We start from the raw sequence: 27,893 nt of genomic DNA, 5'->3' as shown, positions 1-27,893 counted from the left end.
AGTCTTGGAACCAGTAAAGCAATCTCTATAAAAGTAAGTTTTAGACACATGATAGGATTGCCATGTCCCACTAGCAAGCACATTAATACCTTTCCATCTTGGGTGAAGCCACTATTTCCCAGAGAAGTTTTCTCCAACTTGGCCAAAGGCAAGACCCTGGTTAAGGAAAGTCTAGTAATCTAGCATCTGAATTTGCCAGGGCAAAGAGAAGACAGGGACTCAGGGCTGGATGTTTGGCTCCTGAAAGAATGCAATCCTTCCAAGTAGAAGACTAACCAGCTGCAACACTTACAGATGGAGCTGCTCACAATCGGTGCTTGGACTCCCAGTGAACTGATTTATTGCCCAATATCATTACTCCTCCAGCCCTGTTCCAGGAAACAAGCAGACCAGAAGGGGCAGGTTCCATGGGCATACACAGCAGGAATTGTGTACATGAGCTATGCATGTGTGTTCAGTATTAAGGGCAAGGATGGGGAAAGCACAATCACAGTGGTACAGGGAGGATGGGGCCTGGAGGTCTGCAAACCCAGGCCCTATGAGCTCCCACAAATTTGCCCTTTCCCTTGGGAAGAAGAGGTTCTGGGTTCAGAGACATCAACAGTTGCCAGGTGATGTTAAGAGTTGCCTGTTAGATCCACTTTGAGGGATGTGTGATGTTAGGCCAAATGAATGAAGTCACCACCACAGGTTGATCAGCAATTTGTTTTATCATCTAGTAAGATTTCCTTGTTTTGGGCCTCTGTACTGGGTATTACCTGATTGCTTATGAATAATATAGACCCATCCCAGGTCGTGGGGCTGACAGGGCCCCCATGGATGTAGTAGTATATACAGTACGTGGGGATGGGTAGGATGACAATGACAAAAAGGAGGGCGATCAAGAGCAGCGTCCATGGTGGGTATTGCTGAATCACCTCTTTTGACTGTGGAGAGATGGGAAAAGGGTTCAGAATACAGAAGTTCCCAGGACTGTGGAGGGGAAGGATAGGAACAAGGGCAGAAGACTAATGAATGTTCAAGCAGTCAGAGAACGAGATGACTGAGTCCTCAGACCAAGAGTGTACTCAAAGGTCTGGTCCCAACTCCCTGGGGGGTTCTGGGGCCTGGGGATGGAGGCTCACAGTGCTTGAGTCCCAGGCCACGTAGGTGATGGTGTTCAGACACAAGTGAATCAGGCTGGTCACAAACAGGACTAGCAGCACAAATGGAGACAGATAGCACCACAGCCAACGATAGAAGGGTGAGATGGGGCAGCCCAACATTATTTTCAGGTCTCTAAGGAACCTGGGAGGAAGGATGAAAAGACTGTAGGAGTCCCAGTTAGGCCTTGCCCAGCCTTGGGGAAGGGGCCAGCCCAACCTTACCTCCTTTCAAATCTTCTAATTCACCTAGAAACCTCTGCCCCAGCTCAATCTTCATCCTCTCTCATATCATCCCTTAGTTACTCTGTCTTCCATCCCAACCCAAGATTTTTCAAACATCCCTCTACAGCTCAAGAACCTTCCATGAGTACCCAATGCCCTCAGGATAAAAGCCAGGTTTCTTTCATTCACTCTACGAATATGATAATATCACCAATATGCCAGGGGCTCTTCTAAGTGCTGGGCATCCAGTGGTTAACAACACAGATTTTTTTAAATTAACACACTGTCCTTGGGGAGCTTGTCTTAATTTCTTCTAGCCAACATATCCATCCTCCTTTAGTACACTTTCTCAATTTCAATAAATATAACAAGTGGGGTCCTTTATCCTAGAATGTTTCTCTTTCTCCCTTTCTCTGCTTATTCATCTGTCCAGAGTGCTCAAGCATCCCCTCCTCTAGGATGCCTTCCTTGACTCTCCAGTCTTCCTAAATACCCATCTGTGTCCCCAAAGCATCCCTGGCTACCTGTATTATAGATTTACCCTGTACTGGGATTACCTACCTATATATGTCTTCCCCTTGTACACTGTGCTCTTTGAGAGGAGGAACTAAATCTAATTCATTACTATCCCATTATTCACCACAAGACTTTCCTGACAGAGATAAGGTCTCAAAAATATTTGAGTTAATAAATGAGTGAGCTGAGGATCTCTATCACCTAAAAATTCTGCCAACTGAGCCTTCCTAGGCTTCTACCACTTAGATGGTAAAAAGCTGGACTCGGGACTGCCTGTATTTAATTTGCATTCTCTCATTCTTCCATGTCACAGTTATATCCTTAAGATCCTAGTCCTTGATTACTTGTCCATCTTCCCTGTTACCTCTACCTTCAAAATATTTACAGATATACCAAGAAATACTAAAAATATATGGGAATGGAGGATGAATTTTAAAATCAGTTAAATTTTCTGTTGTCTAAATAAGAATTTTTTTCAAATTCATATGTAGATAAATAACATTTTGCCAATGCCAGCATGACAGGTAGAGAGGTGTGAATGGGAAGAGGGTGGAGATTAGAGGGGAGAGAGGAATGAAATCATAGTCAGGTGCTTGTCCTGATTGCAGATGGGGGAGAGGGAAGATGGAAGTTGGGCAAACAGTTAAATTTGAAGACATTTTTAAGAGAAAAATAAACATAAATATGGGTAAAAAGTCATTTGGGGAATTCTTGATATTCTTGCAAGCACTGGGACTACCAGTTTAGTAGGCCAAGCCCTCGATCTTGGGGCTTGCCCTTATAAAGCTTGTTACTGCATAGGAGAGGCTAAGCCTACTTATAATTGTGCCAGAGAGTCTCCCCCAGAGAACCTCTTTTATTGCTTAGATGTGGCCTCTCTCTCTAAGCCAACTCTGCAGGTAAACTCACTGCCCTACCCCCTATGTGGGACGTGATTCCCAGGAGTGTAAATCTCCCTGGCAACGTGGGGCGTGACTTCCGGGGATGAGCCTGGACCTGGCATCATGGGACTGAGAAAGCCTTCTGGACCAAAATGGGGAAGAGAAAGGAAAGTTTCAGTGGCTGAGAGATTTCAAATGGAGTTGAGAGGACATTCTAGAGTTTGTTCTTATGCATTACATAGATACCCCTTTTTAGTTTTTAGTATATTGGAACAGCTAGAAGGAAATACCTGCAACTGTTGAACTGCAATCCAGTATCCTTGATTCTTGAAGACAATCATATAACTATAAAGCTTACACTATATGACCATGTGATTGTGAAAACCTTATGGCTCACACTCCCTTTACCCAGTGTACAGACAAATGAGTAGGAAAATGGGGACAAAAAGTAAATGAATAGAGGAAGGGTATAGGATGTTTTGTGTGTTCTTTTTTACTTTTATTTTTATTCTTATTTATATTTTTATTTTTTTGGAATGAAAACGTTCAAAAATTGATTGTGGGGATGAATGCACAACTATATATGATACTGTGAACAATTATTGTATATTTTGGATATTGTATGGTATGTGAATATATCTCAATAAAATTGCTTTAAAAATAATTATATTAAGTCATTTGTCATTATATTAGGGAATTTATCTTATTTCTCCTTTTATGTCTATTATTCCTTGCTTTATATATTTAAAGGTCATGTTAGGTGCAACAAACTTAGGAATTCATATTTTTTCTGGTAGAATGAATTCTTTATCTTAATGAAGAATCCCTCTTCATCTCTATCAGTATTTGCTTAAGTTAAAGGCTAGTTGAATAGCTATACAAGCTTGAAATGGATTAAATTTTGCATGGTGTATCCTTTTATCCTTTTACTTTCAAGACTTTTGTATCTTTATATTTAAGGAGTGTCTTGTGAAAAACTATTTTGTTTTTATTTTTTAAGCCAATTTGATAATGTTGCTCTTTCAATTAGATATTAACCATTTATATTAATGTAATTACTGATATATTTGGTTTTACATCTACCATCTTACTATTTTCTTTTATCACACTGTTGTATGTTTTTTCTCTTCTTTCTTGTTTTCTTATAGCTTGTTTTTGAATTGTCAATTTACCTCTCTAGCAGTTTGTTAGTGTTGATATTTTTCTTCTTTTAATCATTAATTTGGTGCATTACTAGCTTACTTAAGTATAATTTAAGGCTTTTACCTCTACTCAGATACTACAAGACCTTAAAACACTTTTAATTCTATTTATGTCTTCCTACCTTTATTACTACTTTTATGTATTTTATTCCTTTATCTATTTTAAACCCAAAAGACATTTGGGTTATAGACACATATACAGAATCAAGCCCCTCTCTCCACCTATATCTCTACGACCCTAGCCCAAGCCATCATTTGCTCCCATTTGGAATATTAAAAGTTCCTGGCACTCCCCCATACTCCACTCTCAACTCCTTACAGTCTATTCTCCACACAGCAGTAATAGACATATTTTTAAAAATTAAATCTAATACTGCCACTCAGCTATTCAAAACCTTCTAATGCTTCCTCTCTCATTCTGCATAAAAAGCTGAGTCCTCACCATGGCTTACTAGGCCCTACATGGTCTGACCCCTTTACCTCTCTGGCATCATCTCCTAACATTCTCAGCCTCACTCACTCTGTTCGAGCCTCTCTGGCTTCCCTCAAAACTCCAAGCATGATGCTTCTTTTGGGCCTTGGTACTTACTGCTTCCTCTGCTTCTTTCTCAAAATCTTCTCATGGCTCCCAACCTCATTTCATTCAGGAGGCTGCTCAAATGTCATCTTATGCAGGAGGCCTTCCCTGTAATCCTATCTAAATTAGCACCCACAAGTAATCCCACGCTGGATCATCTTACCTTAATGTTTGATTTCCTCCTGTCACCTATCACCACCGTATATTTTTATTTTTTTATTTTTATTTTCCCTTTGGTTCTTGTCTATATCCATCACTAAAATGTAAGCACTATGAGGACGGGGATCTTGTTTTATTCAATGGTGTATCCCCAGTGACTAAAACAGTGCCTAGCACATATTAAGGACTCAATAAAAATGTTAAATAAATGAATAAATGAAAAAGTTTCCAAGAAGGCCCTGAAGGCAAGGATCCCTGACTATTGCTAAGAGTAAAGGCAACCAAAAAGAGGTGATCCTTCCCTATAGGCCCAATCTTTGTGAGAACCCAGGCCCAGGACATCACCTCCTGGCCCCATAGGCCCAGGCCACGGCCGCGTTTTCAAAAATGATGATGACAACGATGGGTAGAACAGTCCAGTAGTCATTCAGCAGTTTTATGAAGTAGATACCCGAAGGCCGAATGAAGAAGAGGTTGCCCAGGTACAGGAACAAAGAGACACACACTGTAAGAAACATTGGGTTTGGATCAAGGTCAGAGGTCTGGCTGGGTGACAAGAGCTAAGCAGAGGTCATAGACCATTGCTGGATAAGAGTCTCAGTGGAATCTGGGCACGGGTGGGGGCAGGGTCACAAGTCAGAGTACCTGTCAGCAGCTTGGTGTGTTTCCGGAGGGAGGGGAAGGTGTCCTGGAGTGGGGTGATGATGCCCTGCATGATCCCTACCATGGTGCTCAGCCCCAGGATCACCAGCAACAGGAAGAAGATGATGGACCATACATCTGACCCAGGAATTAGTGCCAGGGCTTCAGTGAAGGCCAGGAAGGCAAAGCTTGGACCTTCCTTAATCTATAAGGGGAGAAAGGGCAGGAGGGAAAGTGTTCTTGAATGTAATGAAAAGAATACAAAGATACATCTACTTTCCCTGGAAAATTCCCCAAAAGTCCTGGGTCACTGAGAAAATCATACCTCCAAGCTGACACTCTGACACAGAAAACCAATCCAGTTATGGTTGTCAGTGGAAGGACACTGCAGGCTATAGCTTTTTGCACTATCAGAACTGCAGGTTATCCTGGTGCTTCTGGGACTGTTTTTTCTGGTGCCAATAAAAGCTGAAATTTCCGTCTTATACAGAAGCTTTAAGGAGCTCTAGGCCCTGCCCCCAGTTACCTTTACTGACCTTCAAAATCTCTTTCTCTATATCGCACTCAGTCACCTTGCTGAGGACCATGCTCTTGATGGTCTGCGGAAGGCCGTTGAGCCAGGTGGTGAAGATCACTGTCGGGTTATCATGCAGGCTTACAGGGGGCCGGGCCTCAGGAGGCAGTTCTCCCTGGGCTACAAGCTTTATGAGTATCTCAGCATTCCTGGGGAAAAGGGGTAGAATCGCAAAGAACCATTAGGCCCTCTAAGAAACTACTTCTTTTCCTGTTTTTCCAGATGAGAAGGGACATCACTAGCACAGCATTATTGATCTGGGTAAGGTAGAGCCTGGGATGAAACCTAGAAAGTACCTATCTTCAGGGCCATGAATTTGCATGAGCCTGGAGAATTTATGACCACAGTGTCCCCAGAAGAAACCTTTTCTACAGTCTTGTTGGGGACTCTCAGGTTCCAGCTCTAGTTACGGGGTCTCTTACCACACACCTCCTTCCTCCCTCCCTTGCGGGATACTGATTACGTACTTCAACTTGGCGGGCCTGGGCCGGGGGACCTGATCAGCCCCTGGGGAGGGTGGTGGGCACAGGCAGTATTACCCTCCACAGCCCCCCGGGCCTGAGAAAGTGGAGCCGGATGCAGGCCCCATTTCCTCACCCAAAATACAACCGTTAGAGGAAGCTTGCCGGAGAAAACCGCCCCCCTTATCTTGCCCGCACACTCCCCGTTGCCAGAGCAACTCCCGCCACCGCCAGTGCGCATGCACCGTTGCCAGAGCAACTCCCGCCCACTGCAAACAGCTTCTGCCTCCTCTCAGAACCAATCCTAGCCTTTATCCCCTCAGCATTACCATTTAAGGCCCTTTTCACCCCTACACCAACCCCGCCCTCTATGCCACCCTATATAACTTGTGCTCACCCCTAAATAAACGCTTTTGTTCTACCCCCCTGAAAGGAGAGTGTCTCGCGTTTCTCCCTCGCCGCCCTCCACACCTTGCACGCCTCCGCCGGGGACTCGGCCAAGTCCCCCGCCTCACCCTCGCCTCCGGGAAGAGCCTCCGCCGGTACCCTTCAAGCAACCCCGACCGCAGAGGGTTCTGTGGGTGCCCGCCCCTAGCTGCGACCGCACTCCTTTCTTGGACTAATGGGTAAAAGTCAACCCTCTAAACTTGTAATCACAGAATGCCAGGAGCACCACTGACTGAGACATACAGGACAACGTAACGTGTCCCCATGGAGGTGTGAGACACAAGAGAAACTGCTTCTTGGGCTTTGTGATGTGAGCCCTACTGATCTCTCCAGCATCATCTTCCCCCATAACCTCTTCACATTCCATGCTCTAGCCAGACTTTACTTGCAGTTTCAGAGTCTGTCATGCCCAATAACAACCCTATCCCCACCACCACTCTTGGCTAACTTCCACAAATCTTTAAAAATTCAGATCATTGCTCTATAAGAACTGCAAGGGAAATCTTGCCAAGATTTATGGATAAGAGCAAAACCAAGCTGCAGAAAAATAAGTACGGTTTGATCACATTTTAGAAAATAAAATATTATATGTTCTGATAATAGGCGAATTAGATATTTGGACCAAACTTCTCAAGAAAAATAACTTTAAAATCTGGAAAATACTTTTAATCTTTTTATAATTATAAAAATTTTAACATGATAATAAAGAATTATCAGGCAAAAGTTGAAACATAGAGAGGAGCAGTGAGGAAAGGGGACTTTGAAAGCCACTTTGCCCCAAACGTATATGCCAAATACAGCAACCTGTACCTGCAGTTTCCAATTTCACAATCTTTCAGATATAAAAGGGCTGCCCAAAGTAAGGATTTAAATAGAAGGTGTCCTCTCTTTAAATCTGGTCCTTCAAAGGACTTTTACCTTCAGTGTAAAAATGAATCTGTAGCTTGTATCTAATCCTGCCACACAACAAGGAATTCAAAGGAAGTTGCTTTGGAAATGAGCGAAATGGAAATTTTAAACTTCCTAACATGTTATAACCACAGGCCACCCTAGCTCAGATACACAGCCCAATATTTTTACCCTAGTTTTCTCAAAAGCTCAAGCCAAGAACTGAATTTCAAGTAGTCTCTTCCAAGTGTCCCCATACATCAGTAGAAGCAAAAATTCTGAACAGATGGATACACCTTCATCTTAGGCTTTAAGGAATTCCTGTAAACAACAGTTCAAAAGGAATGAGGAAATAGCCAAAGATAACCAAGGGCATAAAAATAAAACACCATGAGCAACAACCAACAGAAACAACACAGTAAAAATAGTACCTAGAGTGACCTCAAAATATTGGACTTACCAAAGATTATGATATAATTAGGCTTACCATGTTTTAAAAATAAAAGGCAAACTTGAAAATATTTGCAAGGAACAAGAAATGATAAATCAAACATGAAGATAAAAAAAACTACACAGAACCTCTTGAAATAAAATATAAAATAACAAATTAAAAATTTAGTAGACACTTTGCTTCCAACAGGGATTTACTTTCTCACTGTAAACTACTAGACAGAATATATAAAACAAATGTTTTCAGACATTGGCTAACAGGCAGCACAGGAGTGTGATCCCTGAGAAAAGGGAAACAGATGAGTTGAGCTCTTCAACTGCCCAGGTTTTCTGCCTGAGACACATTCTAGTCTCCAGAATAGGGAGGAAGATATTTATATTATATATACTATATATTAGGTATATTTTATATATAAAGAGAAAGAGCACACAAATGATAAAGCAAATGTAATATAACAAGTAGTGAGTCTGGGGAAAGATTATGCAGGAGTTAGAGGTTCTTGATAAAATTCTTGTGACTTGTCTTTACATTTGTAATTACATAAAAATAAAAAGTTATCCAAAATAAGGTAGCATTGTAAGAGACTGAAAAGAAGACACCTGTGGCGATTTGAAGGTATATGCACCACAGAAAAACATGTTCTTAAATTTAATCCATTCCTGTGAATGTGAACCCATTGTAAGTAGGCTGAGGAGTTATTTTAGTTAAGGTGTGACCCACCTCAATCAGGATGGGTCTTAATCTTACTATTTTACTATTACTGGAGGCCTTTATAAGCGGAGCGAAATTCAGACAGAGAAAGAGAGCCACAGAGGGAGTGGCCAGGAGCTGAAAGCAACGCAATCTGGAAGAGAAGGCAGAGACCAGGAGATGCTGCCATGTGCCTTGCCATGTGACAAGCTAAGGATGGAGGATGGCCAGCAGCCAGCCCCAGAACACAACAGTCTTCGGTCTCAAAATCATAAGCAAATAAATTCCTATTGTTTACGCCGAACCACTGCATGTTATTTGCTTGAGCAGCCTAGGAAACGAAAACACCTACAAAGTGGGAGAAAAAAAATTTAACATATAATCAACAAATGACTAGAATCTGCAACATACAAAGAACTCCAAAGAAAAAGACAGTCCAAAAGAAAAATCGGCATTAGATTTGACCATGCATTTCACTAAAAGGAAACCCAAATGGCCAATAAATATATAAAAAGATCCTTTTTAATAACCAAGAAACACAAATTAAAATCAAAATGAGAAACCATTACACTCCCATCAAATTGGAAAAACATGAAAAACCTGACATTCCAAGTGTTTGCAAGAAGTGAGGCAACAGGAACTTTGATACATACATTTCATGCGTACATACGTTATCAACTGCCACAAGTTCTAGGGACAGTAATTTGGCATTACCTAGTGAAGCTGAGAGATGTGTGGGAGATTGAGAATCCTAGTCACACTATTGTGCAGCTCCTCCTCTCAAAAGGTCAATTTCCCACCGCTTGCATCTGGGGTGGTTCTGAGATTTCCTTTGACCAAAGAAATGCAGCAGCAGTGATAATGGATGGGTTCTGTGCTGAGGCCCTGGGACTTGTACAGAGTTCCGTGAAGAAGCCGAAGTGGGCCACACGCTAGGGCCTCTGGAGAAGAGCCCCCAGCACACTGCAAACCGGCTGCAAATGCATGAGGAAGCCCAGCCAATGTCCCGGAGGCAGAGCAGGGCAGTCCTGGAGGAATCCAGGCCCCAGGCAATCCACCAGCTAAATGCAGCCATGAGTGAGCACAAGCAAATCCAGCAGAACGTGCCAGCCAACCCATGAGAAATAACAAATCACTGTTATTTTAAGCCACTTATTGTGGACTGTTTTGTTGCACAGTAATAGATAACTATGCCCCAACAATCCCACTCACGGGTACATACTCTGTAAACGTGTGCACATATGCAGTAACTAGGCACTTGTATAAATGGTTAAAGCAGCTTTGTTTATAGCAGTTCCAAACTGGAAAGACTCCAGTGACCACTAATTATAGAACGGATAAATAAATTGTGGTCTTTTCATATACAGGAACATCACACAGCATTAAAAAAACATAAACAAAAGCTACACATAACAACACGGATAAACTCTTACAAGCATATGTTGAATGAAAGAAGTAAACCACAAAAGAATACAAAGAGAATTTATATGTAAGTGCACAAATTAAACTACATAAATAGATATACTAAAGTATATTGCCTTTGAAGAAACTAAAATATATTGTTTAGATGTACATACATACATGATAAAAATATAAAGAAAAGCAAAGAAATAATTACCAAGCAGAGGTATGCATATAGAAAAGGAGCTATGGAGAGCTTCTGGGGCACATTCTAGTTCTTAGCCTGGATGGTGTTTATAGCATTTACTCTGTACATTTTGTTTTATGCATTTTTCTGCATCTATAATAAAAGCTTTTTATAAAAGCAAACAAAAAATATCATAAAACAAAAAATAATAGGCTGGCAAAAATTTAAAAGTCTGACCATATCAATTGTTGGCCAGAATGTAGAACAAATGGAATTCTCATAGTTTTGTTGGGAGGGTAAATGACTAACCCCTTTGAAAATCATATATGGTAAAACTGAAAATGTGCATACTGTACTCATTAATTCCACTCTTAAGAATACACCCTAGAGAACTCTTCCATGTATGTACCAGAAGATATATCTATTTCCAGGTTTCATCTAGAAGAAAATGGTGGTTATATGTGGTGGTTGAATTACTGGGAACAAATTCGACTCAGGTTCTTCTCCAAGAAGCCTTCTCGGAAGTAGCCCAGACAGAATTCATGGCTCTCATCTCTGTCCTACCCCATCATCCTGTTACCAGTAATCACCAGTTTACAACTGTCTGACTCAGTGCCAAATTCCCCTCTTCTCCTCCCTCCCCAAACTGAAAACTCACTAAAGGCAAGGACTGTGGTCTGACTTATCTGTCCAAGTCTCTGGGCTAGATAAAAGGTATTTTCTAAATGTCCAAAGAAAATAATGCATAAAGAATTTTAAAAAATAAGGATGAGCAGATGATAAAGACTCAAATACTCTGGGTTATTCTGAGGTTTAGGGATGCTAGATTGACAGAATGCCCTGAATTTAAGAGCCAACAGTTGAGCACAGGGCACTCTAAATGGCGGAGGACTCTGGCAGGATGTCGCAGGATATCTCTACCGAGGAATCTGATAATGAGGACACTGACTCCTCTCTATGCTGTCTCATATACCAACTGATGTTTTCAGTTCTAATAGTGAAGAACCAGTTATTCCTTCTGATATAGAAACATATTTAACAAAACTTTTACCTAAAAAAACTCAAGTATAACTTCCAAATGATAAAAAGTGGAAAGGCCTTACTATAATAACTGAGACAGATGATTCATATCCTTCAAGTCCTATATTGGAAGATTATACTGAAGGAAAGCTAAACAGTTTAAAAAGCTGTGAATATTTTCAAGAAAGAAAAAAGGCCTTCTCAAGCAGATCTGGTTAAGACTAGGGCAAACAGGGCCAAAGGGTAAAGGTCGAAACTGACTGTTTTAAAACTTCAACTTCCATGTGAGACCAAGAGAAGAGATGTCTATTTGGTGCAGAATCTATATTTTCTAAACAGTGTAACTCTACAGTTTGTTCAAACACCACAATTACAAGGAATTTTGAATAGGAAGTGAGATATGGTAGGTCTGTATAGGTTAGAGTGAAACAGTGACACATCCCAAAGTACTTTGGGCAGAGAATAAAAATATATTTGCATGGCCCCCCTGAAGAACTGGGAGGAAATGCAGAGGAGTTGGACTTCCTCACCTGGACTGATGCTGATGTTCTCACAGACATTGAGGACTGGCAGTTCGATGTGCCGAGCCCTCTATCATGGGACTTGCCCTTATGAAGCTTGTTACTGCAAGGGAGAGGCTAGACTTGCATATAATTGTGCCTAAGAGTCTCCCCCTGAGCACCTCTTTGTTGCTCAGATGTGCACCCCCCCCAACTAAGCCACCTCGGCAGGTGAACTCACTGTCCTCCCCTCTACGTGGGACCTGATTCCCAGGGGTGTAAATCTCCCTGGCAATGCAGGATATGACCCCCAGGGATGAATCTGGACCCGGCATCGTGGGATTGAGAATATCTTCTTGACCAAAAGGGGGGTGCGAAATGAAACGAAATAAAGTTTCAGTGGCTGAGAGATTTCAAACGGAGTGGAGAGGTCACTCTGGTGGACATTCTTATGCACTATATAGATAACACCTCTTAGGTTTTAATGTACTGGAACAGCTAGAAGTAAATACCCTAAACTATCAAACTCCAACCCAGTAGTCGGTACTCTTGAAGATGATTGTGCAACAATGTAGCTTACAAGAGGTGACAGTGTGATTGTGAAAACTTGCGGATCGCACTCCCTTTATCTAGTGTATGGATGGATGAGTAGAAAAATGGGGACAAAAACTGAATGAAAAATAGGGTGGGATTGGGGGGGGGTGATTGGGTGTTCTTTTTTACTTTTATTTTTTATTCTGATTCTGATTCTTTCTGGTGTAAGAAAAATGTTCAAAAATAGATTGGGGTGATGAATACATGACAATATGTTGGTCCTGTGAACAGCTGACTGTACATCATGGATGACTGTATGGTTTGTGAATCTATTTCAATAAAACTGAATTTAATTTTTTTTAAAAAAGGCCTTCTCAACCTTCTTAGATATAGATAACATGTAATCATCTGGTTCTCTGTGAGAACAGGATGGGGCTACAGCTGCTATTTTAATCATAGATAAGTGACAATGTAGCAAGGTTGAATACAGTCCTAATCAAATGTATATCAATATAATGTAATCACTAAACTAATCGTAGAATAAAATGAGAAAACCATATTAACAAGTTAAAGACAAGTAATAGTAATAAACGCTTTTCTAATATTTAGGCTTTATGTAAGTAAAAGTATGTTATATTGTTCTTCCAGAAATCATAGCTTAATTAGTAAGAATATTATCAGTAAAGTTTTACAGGCATTCAAGTCTCTAATAATGTTGTGGATACTCTCCTTTGATCTTAAACCATTCGTGGATCAAGACACTTTGTTTCAAGTGACTCTTGTTCATGAAGCATCATTTAATGTAAAAATAGAATATGATTTAATTAAAAGTACTCTAAATCAAGATGCTATAAATTTTCTGTAACTCAAACAAGGGGGAGCTCTCTGATCTCACGTCCAGCTGTGTCTGGAGGAGCGGGGGCTCCCAGGCTTGGTCATGTATCAATTAATTTTTACCTTGTAAAATTGTTCCTTTTACCTTAAGTGCTCCTTTAGTAAAATGTGTTGAAGTTGAATTCTTGTCTTGAGTGCTCTTTACTTTTAAACTATTGTCTGTCCCTATACTCTTAAGTGAGTGGGAGGTTACTTGATGAAGCCCAAAGCCATTGAATCACGACCTGATTAGGCTCAAGCCTTTTCCAAGGGAAATCACAGGTTTGAGGTGTAAAGAGATGAATCCGTGACACCCACATGGTGCTGGTCTTGTCACTATCCTGTTGTAAACCTTGGACTGCAGTAACCTTAACTCTGGATATTTCTATGACGGTACTCTGAGGTGGATACTTGGCAATCTCTGAGTTTGAGGATTTCCAGGGTTAGAAAAGGGTTCTGAGAAGGCTAATATATGACAGGAGATTCTATGATCCCCGTTTTTAGCTGTAGGAGGATGGAGAGGCTTGCAAGTGCACCCAAGGTTGAGATGTATGAACGTGGGTCTTTGCAGAACCTTGAAGGTTAGGGTCTTTGGGTTTTGTGGTTCCCGGGGCTAGGATCCCTGCCTAAGTGTCTGGCCTTACTTCTCGTTGCAGCGGTGTATGATGACTGTGACCCAGAAGCCCATCAGAGAGAAGATCGCTGGTGTGGCAAGCATCATGGAGCCCAGGTTGGCCACGGCCATAACAAAGGCGTCGTTGAGACAGTTGTTGGACTGAGGCATGTACGACGAGAAGGAGGCGATGGTGCCAAAGCCTAGGCCCAGGGCAAACAAAACTTGGATCCCTGCTTGGTGCCACACTTTTATGGAATACAGAGCCGATATCTAAAAGGAAGAAGACAAGTATAAGGGGGGAATATAAAAGAAGAAAGAGAGGAGAAGATAACAGAAATGTTGGGAGAAGGTGAGGACACAGAATAAGACAATGGGGAAAGGCAGCCTTAAAAATAGGCAGCTATTGTGCCTCCCAAGGCCCGATGGGGGAGTGAGGGAGACAGACCCAACCTTGGAAAACACCAAATGTTGAAGGCCAAATAATGCCCCGTCCAGCAGGAGACTCCGGATGAGGAAACCGAAGATGATGAAATAGAGGGACACCACCAAGATGTACATTGCCTGAATTGAGAGGGGGACATATCAAAAACCAGACGCCAGTAGGGCCAGCAGTCAGCAGGAATCGAACATTCTGAATCAGGAAAGAGTAGGAGTTAGAAGACAGCTTTCAGCAGGGGCCAGGGGCTGGTGGGAGTAAAAGGCCAGGGGAAGTGAGAAATTAGAAATAAACGTTAGTTGAAGGCTAAAGCATATAAGAATGTCAAGGAGCCCAAAAATGGTGGCTCACCTTCCCAATGCTCTTGAGCCCGCTGATCATGATGCTAACAACAAGAAACCAGGACAAAAGGAGGGACAGGTTCAGATGGAAGACTGGTGGCCCACCATCATCAATTTTGTCTGAGGCCTCCAAGGTCAGGCGGTACCAGAAGTACACGGAGGGTGTTGTTCGTAAACATTCAGCATCTGGAGGGACCTGACTTTAAACACACCGACTAGGCAGGGTGACCCCCCTCCTTCTTCTGCCCTCCTCCCTTTCCTCCCTTCTCCTTTCCCCTCTTTCTTTTTCCTTTTACTATCTTCTTATCTTTCCTCATTCCTTTCTCCTTCTCCAAATTCCCTTCCAGATCTCAGTTTTCCCCTTCTTCTCCTCTTTGTCTTCCTCCTCACCAAAACCACTGGAGTTCTTCAGTAAGGGACATCTCTCCCAGGGAAGAGGAAACTGGAAGGATTCACCCAAGTAGAAGAGGCTCCAGGAATTGGCCACATTGAAGTACAAGCCCACAGTGACACACACCTGGGGACCAGGGAGGAGGTGGTTGGGAAGGGCGGGCAGGAACAGGAAAAAGGAGGGGAATTGACAGAGGATTGGGGAACTGGAGAGCTCTGACCCATGGAAGTGAAGACAGAGGACCTCTTCCAGGACAAGGGTGAGGATGGGGGTGGGGTGTGAAGGGTAGGCATGGGCAGCCCAGGGCTACTCACCATGAAGCTGGCATAACCCACACCACCAAGCCAGGGGCTGAAGACCTTCCATACACCGAGGCTGCCCTGACGCAGCCCCTGACCAACTGCCATCTCCAGGAAGAGGAGAGGAATCCCAATCAAGAACAGCATGAGGATGTAGATGATGAGAAAACTGCCTGTACAGGGGATTCAGGGAGGAGCTCTGAGAACCATCTAGCCTTTCAGTGCCTGAACTTATTCAGGAGTCCAGGACCCAGTAGTGACCTCCCGCAGGGTCACAAGCATCAGGACTCAACTGCTTCCACATCCCTCATGGTCCCATGTGTCCAGCTCCAATTCCTGGAAGGCAGAGACACCTAATTTCCACCCCAGCCCTGGCCCAGGCCTCCATACCCATCATCCTCATGTTCAGTTACCCTGTGCCTCCACCCCTCTCAGGCACCTGGCTCCTATCCTGCTCACAGTACCAAATCTCCAGTCTTTACATGTTTCAGAGACCTTAGAGTTTGAAGGCTCTGGTCCACTCTCCCCACATGGATCCAAGTCCTGGTCCCCAGCCTTACTACCTCCGTCATGAAGCCACAGATGGGGTATGTGCCAGAGGGTGAACGGTCTCAAGGAGTAGCCCACCTGGGCCAGGATGTAGTCAATCTTGTTAGACCAGAATGGACGGGTGGGAAGGACCTCATCCTGCTCCTTCTCTGTCACCTGCAGCTTCTCAGCTGAAGGTTCCTTGCCCTTGTCTGATGCACCATCTGCCTCTAACACAGAGGTCCGCCTAGGTTGGTTGGTCCTGGATTGAGCCTCCCAAGCCTGGGTCTCCCAGGCCTCAGCTTGCGCAGCCCTGGCCTCTGAAACCAAGGCCGTTGTAGACCAGGTCTTTGGGCCCCTGTACTCCCAAGACTGGATTTCCGAGACATTCTCAGAAAGCCTTGTCTCAGAAGATGAAACTTTCGTCAGGAAGGATTTTGAAGCCTGGACCTCAGTCTTCATCACAGGAAGACTCTCTAAAGCAGCTTCGGCTTCTTCAAGGGAGAGGTCGGCTTCTTGGGTAGACCTTAAGGACAGCAAAAACTGTGGATTATAGATGTCAGAGCCAAGGAATGATTGAGTTCCAACCAACCCCCAATGTCTCCTTAAAGCAAACCTTTCATTTCTGTCCCTACCATCACTGAAAGTCAAATTACAAAAAAATATCTTATGGAAGTTTTACTTCTTAGAAATGCTTTGATGGAACAGATAGGGATGGACATAACCAAAACCAAGAGTCAGGAATCCTACTTGAAGAGATGCTGACAACACTGAGGTGTACTACCTAGAAAGGGAGATACCACTTAATAGTGAGTGGGCTTTTGAGTCAAAGAAACTACTTTAATCCTGAATCTGCCCTGTAACCTTGGGAAAGTTGTTTTACCTCTCTGAGCTTCGGTTTCTCATCTGCAAAACATTCAGTTCTGTGCTCAAGTATCACTTCATCAAAATGCCTTCCCTGCCTACCTATCTAAAATAGCAGCTACTTACCCACCACTCTCTCCATCCTATCCACTTGTATTTTTTTTCATAGCATTTCTCACCCCTGAAGTTATTATCTACGGATTTTAAATCCATTCCTTGTCTATCCTCTCACTGCTCTATCCCCAGCAAGAAGATGGTGCTCTACCTCATATCAGGAGCCAATCTCCCCTCTTCTCTCTGTGCTCCCTCCACGCTGACCTTTTCTTGGCTCCTCAAGTGCTTTACAACGAAATGGGCAAGAACTGTAAACTAAAAAAAGAAAAGAAAAATAAATCCAGAATGTCAAAGAGTGGAAAGAGAACTGGAGTTTGCTTTCAGGGGAACAAGGGACACGCTATCCAAAAGCAGATGCACCATGTAAGCTTAAGGCAGCACTGCCACACCTGGATCACATGGGTAATCAGCAGTGAGATACACTTTCCAAAAAGTTCTTTGTAGCTAAGGAAAAAACTTACAATTGAATGATAAATTTAAAAAATCAAAATGAAAATGAAAATCATCATCCTTCAGTTCTATCTCTACTGTACTTAAAAATGCAATGACAGAAAAAGCTGAAAGGAAATACATCAATATATGGAAATTATAGGATTATAGGTATTTTTATGTCCTTTCTGCTTCTTAAATTAGTTTTGCAAATTGTCTATAAAAACATATGCTACTTTAATAATCAAGAAAAATATATACCTATTGGTAAAAATAAAATATAAAAAAAAGTGATACTAGATACAGAGTCAGACTGAAGGGGCTCCCATCGGCCAAATCTAGGACAATTAGAGCATCAAAATAAAAAAATAACAATAGTAACAGATGAGAACCCATAGAATAAAATGGGAATCCATGAATTCATAGTGACATAAATAAAGACAAAGAAAAAGATCTTCTTTACAGTGGAATACAAACTAATAAATATGCAAGGAGTGACAGAATAAGAAAATCATCCATGTAGAAACCATCAAAATGATAACTGATTCAGGCAATGGTTTGCCAATTTTTTGTTAACATAACATAGTAGGTAAAAGTCTGATGAGGAACAGGGCATTTACATAGTATTAATTTATCTTTCACAAGATACTTATTAATTACAAACAAAAAAAATAGTACCTTTACAGTGTCAGACACTATCTTAATCAAATAATAAAAGTCAATTGAATGGGAAGTGGGATTTGGTGAGTTTGTACAGGCTGGGGTGAAATCCCAATATATCCCAGAGTGATATGGGCAGAGAGTATAAGTGTGTATTTGCATGCCCCCCACCCCCACCTCAAGGAACTGGAGAGAAATGCAGAAATGTTGGACTTCCCCACCTGGGCTATTGCTGATTTTCCCACAAACATTGAGGATTGCCAATTTAGTGGGCCAAGCCCTCTATCTGGGGGCTCTCCTTTATGAGGCTAGTTGCTGCAAGGGAGAGGCTAAGCCCACTTATAATTGTACCTAGCAGTCCTCCCCAGAGAGCCTCTTTATTGCTCACATGTGGACCCCCCTCTCTCTAAGCCCACTTGGCAGGTGAACTCACTGCCTTCCCCCTACATGGGACATAACACCCAGGGGTGTAAATCCCTCTGGCAACACAGGAAATGACTGCTGGAGATGAGCCTGGACCCAGCACTGTGGGATTGAGAGGATCTTGACCAAAAGGGGGAAGAGAGATGAAACAAAATAAGGTTCCAGTGGCTGAGAGATTTCAAATGGAATCGAGAGGTCACTCTGGAGGGTATTCTTATGTAGTATATAGATATCACTTTTTAGTTTTTAGTGTGTTGGAATGGCTAGGGGAAATGCCTGAACCTGTCAAATTGCAACCCAGTGACCTTGATTCTTGAAGATGATTATGTAACTATGTAGCTTGCACAGCGTGACTGTGTGATTGTGAAAACCTTGTGGCTCAGTATTAGCGCATATAGCAACTGTTAAAAAAGCTTTAAAAGAGTCCAGACTTCAATTAGGGATATAAATGAAGCAGATTTGGTTAGGACTAGGGCAAATAGGGCCAAAGGGTAAAGGACGATACTGACTGTGTTTTAAAACTTCAAATTCCATGTGAGACCAAGGGAAGAGATGTTTAGTTGGTGCAGGATCTATATTTCCTAAACAATTTAGTCTGTACAGTTTGTTCAAATACCATAATTACATGGAACTTGGAATAAGAAGTGAGACCTGGTAGGTTTGTATGTTACTGTGAAATAGCGACACATTCCAAAGTAATCTGGGCAGAGAATAAAAATATATATGCAGAGCCCCCCGAGGAGCTGGGGGGAAATGCCGAGGTGTTGGGCTTCCTCACCTGGATTGTTGCTGATGTTCTCACAAACACTGAGGACTGACAGTTTGGTATGCTGAGCCTCTATCTGGGGGACTTGCCCTTATGAAACTCGTTACTGCAAAGGAAAGGCTAAACCTGCTTATAATTGTGCCTAAGAGTCTCCCCCCGAGAACCTCTTTGTTGCTCAGATGTGGCCCTTTCTCGCTAGCTAAGCCAACTTGGCAGGTGAACTTGCTGCCCTCCCCACTACATGGGACCTAGGGGTGTAAATCTCCCTGGCAATGCAGAATATGACTCCTGAGGATGAATCTGAACCCGACATCATAGGATTGAGAACATCTTCTTGACCAAAAGGAGGATGACAGATTTCAGTGGCTGACAGATTCCAAATGGAGTTGAGAGGTCACTCTGGTGGGCATTCTTACACGCTATATAGATAACCCTTTTTAGGTTTTAATGCACTGGAATAGCTAAAAGTAAATACCTGAAACTATCGAACTGCAACCCAGTAGCCTTAACTCTTCAAGACGATTGTATAGCAATGTAGCTTACAAGGAGTGACAGTGTGATTGTGAAAGCCTTGTGGATCACATCCCTTTATCCAGTGTATGGATGGATGAGGAGCAAAATGGGGACAAAAAACTAAATGAAAAATAGGGTGGGAATGGGGGAGACGATTTGGGTGTTCTTTTTTACTTTTATTTTTATTCTTATGTTTATTTTTTCTGGTACAAGGAAAATGTTCAAAAAATAGATTGGGGTGATGAATGCACAACTATATGATGGTACTGTGAACAAGTGATTGTATACTTTGGATGACTGTATGGTATGTGAATATATCCCAATAAAATTGAATTAAAAAAAAACAGGACCCATCTATATGCTGTCTACAAGAAACTCATTTAGACACATGGACAAAAATAGGTTGAAAATGAAAGGCTGGAAAAAGATATTTCACGCAAACAATCAAAAAGAGTGGGGGTAGCTATATTAATATCAGACAAATTAGACATCAAATGTAAAACAATTAAAAGAGACAAAGAAGGACACTATATATTAATAAAAGGGACAATTTATCAAGAAGACGTAACAATCATAAATATTTATACACCAAACCAGAGTGCCCCAAAATACATGAGGCAAACACTGACAACACTGAAGGGAAAAGTAGATACCTCTACAATAATAGTTGGAGACTTCAATACACTGCTTTCATCAATGGATAGAACATCTAGACAAAGGATCAATAAGGAAACAGATGTTGAATTGTACTATAAATGAACTAGACTTGACAGACATATATAGAACTCTACACCCCACAACAGCAGGATACACATTTTTCTCAAGTGCTCATGGATCATTCTCTAAGGTAGGCCACATGCTGGATCACAAAGCAAGTCTCAACAAATTTTAAAATATTGATATTATATAAAACACCTTCTTGGATCATAATGGAATGAAACTGGAAATCAATAACAGGCAGAAGGTCAGAAAATTCACAAATATATAGAGGCTAAACAACACACTCTTTTTAAATAACCAGTAGGTAAAGGAGGAAATTACAAGAGAAATCAGTAAATATCTCAATCATCCAAAGTGTACAATCAGTTGTTCACAGTACCATCATATAGTTGTGCATTCATCACCCCAATCTATTTTTTGAACATTTTCCTTGTACCAGAAAAAGTAAAAATAAGAATAAATAATAAAAGTAAATGAAAATGAAAACACAGCATATCAAAACTTATGGGATGTAGCATAGACTGCTGAGAGGGAAATTTATTGCCCTAAATGACTATATTAAAAGAGAAAAAAGAGCAAAAATTGAGGTAGTAACTGATCACCTGGAGGAACTAGAGAAAAAAACAGCAAACTAACCCCAAGGTAAACAGAAGGAAAGAAATAACAAAGATTAGAGCAGAAATAAATGAAATTGAGAACATGAAAACAATAGAATCAACAAAATCAGAAGTTGGTTCTTTGAGAAAATCGATAAAATCGATGGACCCTTAGCTAGGCTAACAAAAAAAAAGAGAGAGAGAGAGAGAAAGGAGTTGCAAATAAATAAAATCAGAAATGGGAAAGGGGATGTAACTACTGACCCCACAGAAATAAAGGAGATAATGAGAGGATACTATGAGCAACTATAAACTAATAAACAAGACAACTTAGACGAAATGGACAACTTCCTAGAAACCATGACAACCAACATTGACTTGAAAAGAAATAGATGACCTCAACAAACCAATCACAAGTAAAGAGATTGAGTCAGTCATCAAAAAGCTCCCAAAAAAGAAAAGTCCAGGACCAGACAGCTTTACATGGGAAGTCTACCAAGCATTCAAGAAAGAATTAGTACCAATCCTGCTCAAACTCTTCAAAAAAATTGAAGAGGAGGGAAAGCTACCTAACTCATTCTATGAGGCCAACATTACCTTATTATCAAAGTCAGACAAAGATACTACAAAAAAATAAGAAAATTATGGACTGATCTCTTTAGCGAATATAGAAGCAAAAATCCTCAACAGAATACTCGCTAATCGAATCCAGCAGCACATTAAAAGAATTATACACCATGACCAAGGGGGATTTATTCCAGGTATGCAAAGCTGGTTTAACACAAGAAAATCAGTTAACATAATACACCACATCAATAAATCAAAGTGGAAGAACCACATGATCATCTTGATCAATGCAGAAAAGGCATTTGACAAAATTCAACATCCTTTCTTGATAAAACACTCAAAAGGATAGGAATAGAAAGGGAACTTTCTCAATGTGATTAAGGCAATACATGAAAAAACCCACAGCTAACATCATACTCAATGGGGACAGACTGAAAGCTTTCCCTCTAAGATCAGGAAGAAGACAGGGATGCCCTCTGTCACCATTGTTATTCAATATTGTGCTGGAAGTTCTAGCTAAATCAATTAGGCAAGAAAAATAAATAAAAGTCATCCAAACTGGAGAGGATGAAATAAAATTTTCACTCTTTGCAGATGACATGATCCTATAGGCATAAAATCCAGAAAACTCTACAGCAAAGATACTAGAGTTAATAAACGAATACAGCAAAGTGGCAGGGTACAAGATCAACATGCAAAAATGAGCAGTGTCCCTATATACAAGTAATGAGCAACAGGAGGAGGAATTCAAGAAAAAATTCCATTTACAATAGCAATCAAAGAATCAAGTATTTAACAACAAACTTAACCAAGGCCACAAGACTTATACACAAAAAACTACAAGAAACTGCTAAAAGAAATCAAACAGGACCTAAAAAATGGAAGAACATACCATGTTCATGGATTGGAAGACTAAACATAGTTTCGATGTTGATTCTACCTCAACTGAGTTATAGATTCAACGCAATACCAATTAAAATCCCAACAACTTACTTTGCAGAAATAGAAAAACCAATAACCAAATTTATTTGGAAGGGCAAGGTGCCCCAAATAGCCAAAAATATCTTGAGAAAGAGGAATGAAATGGGAGGTCTCACACTACCTGACTTTAAAGCATACTACAAAGCTACAGTGGTCAAAACAGCATGGTACTGGCATAAAGATAGATATGTCAACCAAAGGAATTAAATTGAGTGTTCAGAAATAGACCCCCCCATCTATGGACAATTGATCTTTGATAAGGCAGTCAGGCCAATGCAACTGGGACAGAGCAGCTTCTTCAATAAATGGTGTTTGGAGAACTGGATATCCATATTCACAAGAATGAAAGAGGACTCCTATCTCACACCTTATTTAAAAATTAACTCAAAATGGATCAAAGACCTAAATATTAGCACGAAGACCATAAAACTTTTAGAAGAAAATGTAGGGAAATAGCTTCTAGATCTTGTGATAGGAGGTGGTCTCCTAGACCTTACACCCAAAGTGTGAGCAATGAAAGAAGAAATAGATAAATGGGATCTCTTCAAAATTAAACACTTTTGTGTATCAAAGGACTTAGTCAGAAAAGTAAAAAGGCAGCCCATGCAATAGGAAACAATATTTGGAAATCACATATCAGATAAGGGTTTAATATTAAGAATATATAAAGAGATCCAACAACTCAACAGCAAAAAGACAACCCAATTTTAAAATGGGCAAAAGACATGGACAGACACTTTTCTGAAGAGGAAATACAAATGGCTCAAAAACATATGAAAAGATATTCAACTTCACTGGCTATTAGGGAAATGCAAATCAAAACCACAATGAGATATCATCTCACACCTACTAGAATGGCCATTATAAAACATAATAATAATAATAAAAGACAGAAAATTACACATACTGGAGAGGATGTGGAGAAAGAGAAACATTTATTCACTGTTGGTGGGAATGTAGAATGGTGCAGCCACTCTGGAAGGCAGTGTGGCAGTTCCTCAGGAAGCTAAGTATAGAACTGCCATTTGATCCATTCCATTACTAGGTATACACTCAGAGGAAATGAAAACTAAGACACAAATGTACATTTGTAAACCGATGTCTATAGTGGCATTATTCATGATTACCAAGAGATGGAAACAACCCAAATGTCCATCAACAGACCAGTGGATTAAACAAACTGTGGTATATACATACAATGGAATATTATGCAGCTGTAAGACAGAACGAAGTCATGGAACATGTAACAGTATGGCTGAACCTTGAGGACATTATGTTGAACGGAATTAGCCAGAAACAAAAGTACAAATATTGTATGGTCTCACTACTATGAACTAACATTAATGAGCAAACTTTGAGAGTTAAAGCTGAGGACACAGGTTATTATGAGACAGAATGGGGGTAGAGATAGGGCATTTGATGCTGAAGGAGTACAGAATGTTCAACAGGATTGATTATATAGATCGAGAAATGGACAGCACAATACTGTGTCATGGTATCACAATAAGTACACTGAACAAAGATGTCTGTGAGTAAAGTTGAAAGAGGAAGGCTAGAGGCATGTATGACACCAAAAGGAAAGACAGACAATAAAGACTGGGACCGTATAATTTAGTGAAATCTAGAGTGGTCAATGATGGTGATTAAATGTACAAATATAAAAATGTTTTAACATGCGAGAGGACAAATGAATGTCAACCTTGAAAGGTGCTGAAAAAGGGATAGTACAGGGGAAAAAATAAAATCAATGCAAACTAGAGTCTATAGTTAACAGTAAAATTGTAACATGCTTCCATTAAATGTAACAAAGGCAACATACCAAAGCTAAATGTCTATAAGAGGGGGATATAAGGGAGAGGTATGGGATTCCTGGTGGTGGTGATGTTGTCTGACTTTATTATTGTTTTGTACTGCATTGTATTTTTATTTTTTCTTTTATCTTTTTATTATTCTTTTTAAAATTTTCTTTGGAGTAATGAATATGTTCAAGTGCTGATTGTGGCGATGACTGCACAACTATATGATGATACTGTGAACAATTGATTGTATACTGTGGATGACTACGGTATGTGAATATATCTCTATAAAATTTCAGGGGGGAAATAAACAGAGGGATACAAGTGCTGGAGAAAACGTGGGGAGAGGGATGAACCTATTCACTGTTGGTGGGGAGTAGAATGGTGCAGCCCATCTGGAGGACAGTGTTGCGGTTCCACAAGAAGCTAAGTATGTGGGTGCCATAAGGTCCTGCAACCTCATTATTCGGTATATACTTGGAAGAACTGAGAGCAATGACACGAATGGACATTTGCACACTGGTGTTTATGGCGGCAGTATTCACAATTTGCAATGGATGGAGGTGGCCTAAGAATATATTGACTGATAAAAAGAATGGTGAACCATGGGGTATGCATACAATAGAATATTGAGTGGCTGCGAGAAGGAAGTTGTGAGACATGCAACTCGGTGAATGGATCTTGAGGACAGCATTTAAAATGAAATATGTCAGAAAAGAAAAGATAAACATTATAACACCTCACTAATATGGACAAACTCTGAGAATTTAATCTTAGAGCACAGATTATTCCAGAAAACTTCATGAAATAAAGGTCTCTAGAGTGTAAGCTCTTATAGCAGTCACATCCATTCCTGAGTTGTAATGGTTATCTCTAAATTCTGAGATGCTGAGCTCTTTGTGTATAACCTGGTCAGTCCCTGGAACCTCTAGTATTGGTGTGATATCCGAGACTCACAGCTAGAGTTCAGCAGCTATGAAAGTCAGTACTACCTCATACAACAACCATGTAAAAAGCTGGAAAAGAGTTCAGACTTCAATTAGAGATATGAATGAAACGGATCTGGCTAGGACCAAGGCAAATCAGGCCAAAGGGTAAAGGACGATATTGACTGTGTTTTAAAACTTCATCTTCTGTGTGAGACCAAGGGAAGAGATGTTTATTGGTGCAGGATCTATATTTTCTGCAGCACACTAAATAATTGAACTTGTACAGTCAGTTTATTCAAACACCAAAATTACATGGATCTTTGAATAGGAAGTAAGATCTGGTAGGTTTGCACAGGTTAGGGTGAAATACCGATACATCCCAAAGAAATTTGGGCAAAGAATAAAAATGTATTTGCAGTGCCCCCCTGAGGAATTGGGGAAAATGCGGGAATATTAAACTTCCCTACCTGGGGAATTACTGATATTCTCACAAGCATTGACATCTACCAATTTAGTAGGCCAAATCCTCGATCTTGGGGCTTGCCTTTATGAAGCTTGTTACTGCAAAAGAGAGGCTAAGCCTACTTACAACTGTGCCTAAGAGTCTCCCCCAGAGAACCTCTTTGTTGCTCAGATGTGGCCTCTCTAAGTCCCTTTGGCAGGTAAATTCACTGCCCTCCCCTCTAGGTGGGACATGACTCCCTGGAGTGTAAATCTCCCTGGCAACGCGGAACATGATTCCCGGGGATGAGCCTGGACCCAGCATCATGGGATTGATAAAGTCTTGATCAAAAGGGGGAAGCGAAATAGAACAAAATAAAGTTTCAGTGGCTGAGAGATTTTAAATGGAGTTGAGAGGTCACTCTGGAGGGTATTCTTATGTGCTATATAGATATCCCTTTTTAGTTTTTAGTGTATTGGAATAGCTAGAAGGAAATACCTGAAACTGTCAAACTGCAACCCAGTAACCTTGATTCTTGAAGATGACTGTGTAAGTATGTGGCTTACACAGTGTGACTGTGTGACTGTGAAAATCTTGGGGCTCACACTCCCTTTATCCAGTATATGGACAGATGAGTAGAAAAATAAGGACAAAAATTAAGTGAAAAATAAGGGGGATGGGGAATGGGATGTTTAAGGTATTCTTTTTTACCTTTATTTTTATTCTTTTTTTGGAGTAATTAAAATGCTCAAACATTGATTGTGGCGATGAATGCAGAACTATATGATGATACTGTGAACAACTGATTGTACACTGTGGATGACTATATTGTATGCAAATATATCTCAATAAAACCGAATTGAAAAAAAAAAAGGAGAAATAGAGAATTTTTCTGCCAAACAACAGCTGAGAAAATTCGTCACCAGCAAACTTGCATTACAAGAAATGTTAAAGGAAATTCTTCAGGCAGAAGTTAAATGATACTATACGGAAACGGGATCTACACTAAGGAATGAAGAGTGCAGAAATGTTACATATGTGGGTAAAGGTGAAAGACGTTTTTTCTTAAGTTTCTCATAAAGGAACAGAATGGTGAACTGTGGTGTATGCATCCAATGGAATACTGAGCAACGACGAGAAGGAGTGAAGCTGTGAGACATGCAATGAGGTGAATGGATCCTGTACACAGCATTTTGAGTGAAGTACATCAGAAATAAAGGCAAACACTATAATGCCTCACCAATACGGACTAACTACAATGTGTAAACTCAGAATTGAATCTTAGAACACAGCCTAAGAGGGGAATGATTATTGTAATGGTCTCTAGATTGTAAGCTCTTAAAGCAGTCAAATCTATTCCTGAATTGTAATGGCTATCTCCAAACTTTGAGATCCTGATCTCTTAGTGTATAACCTGATTGGTCTCTGGAACACTGGGTATCCCTCTGACACCTGAAACTCAAGAGCTAGAGCTTGGCAATATGAATGTCAGTATTAGCACATATAGCAACTGTTAAAAAAAAAAAAAAAGCTGAAAAAGGTCCCAGAATTCAATTAGTGGTATGAATGAAGCAGATCTGGTTAAGACCAGGGCAAACCAGGCCAAAGGGTAAAGGTCGAAACTGACTGTGTTTTAAAACTTCAACTTCCACGTGAGACCAAGGGAAGAGATGTCTATTTGGTACAGGATCTATATTTTCTAAATAGCATAATTCTACAGTTTGTTCAAACACCACAATTACATGAAACTTTGAATAGGAAGTGAGATATGGTAGGTTTGTATAAGTTAGAGTGAAACAGTGACACATCCCAAAGTAATTTGGGCAGAGAATAAATATACATTTGCAGGGCCTCCCTGAAGAACTGGGGGAAAATGTGGAAGAGTTGGACTTCCTCACCTGGACTGATGCTGATGTTGTCACAGACAATGAAGACTGGTGGTTTGATGTGCTGAGCCTTCTATCACGGGACTTGCCCTCATGAAGCTTGTTACTGCAAGGGAGAAGCTAGACTTGCATATAATTGTGCCTAAGAGTCTCCCCCTGAGTACATCTTTGTTACTCAGATGTGGCCCTCCCTCTCTCTCTAACAAAGCCACCTCTGCCAGTGAAC

At 40.8% G+C, this 27,893-nt stretch overlaps 1 protein-coding gene across 1 annotated transcript; it reads right to left on the bottom strand.

The window, feature by feature from the left end:
- Positions 1–695: 695 nt before the first annotated feature.
- SLC6A16 (solute carrier family 6 member 16) lies at positions 696–16,443 on the bottom strand. Its single transcript, XM_037819201.1, has 11 exons — positions 16,014–16,443; positions 15,469–15,626; positions 15,154–15,280; positions 14,774–14,949; positions 14,437–14,547; positions 14,015–14,256; positions 5,871–6,067; positions 5,348–5,539; positions 5,048–5,207; positions 1,125–1,287; positions 696–926 (listed from the first exon to the last, which is right to left on the bottom strand). Exons 1-11 carry the CDS (start codon positions 16,441–16,443, stop codon positions 696–698), a joined length of 2,187 nt encoding a protein of 728 aa, XP_037675129.1.
- Positions 16,444–27,893: the final 11,450 nt, after the last annotated feature.

This window comes from Choloepus didactylus, chromosome 27, assembly GCF_015220235.1.
Source record: "Choloepus didactylus isolate mChoDid1 chromosome 27, mChoDid1.pri, whole genome shotgun sequence".
Classification (NCBI taxonomy): Eukaryota; Metazoa; Chordata; class Mammalia; order Pilosa; family Megalonychidae; genus Choloepus; species Choloepus didactylus.
Note: the sequence above shows the minus strand (reverse complement) of the source record. Positions and strands in the feature narration are given on the sequence as shown.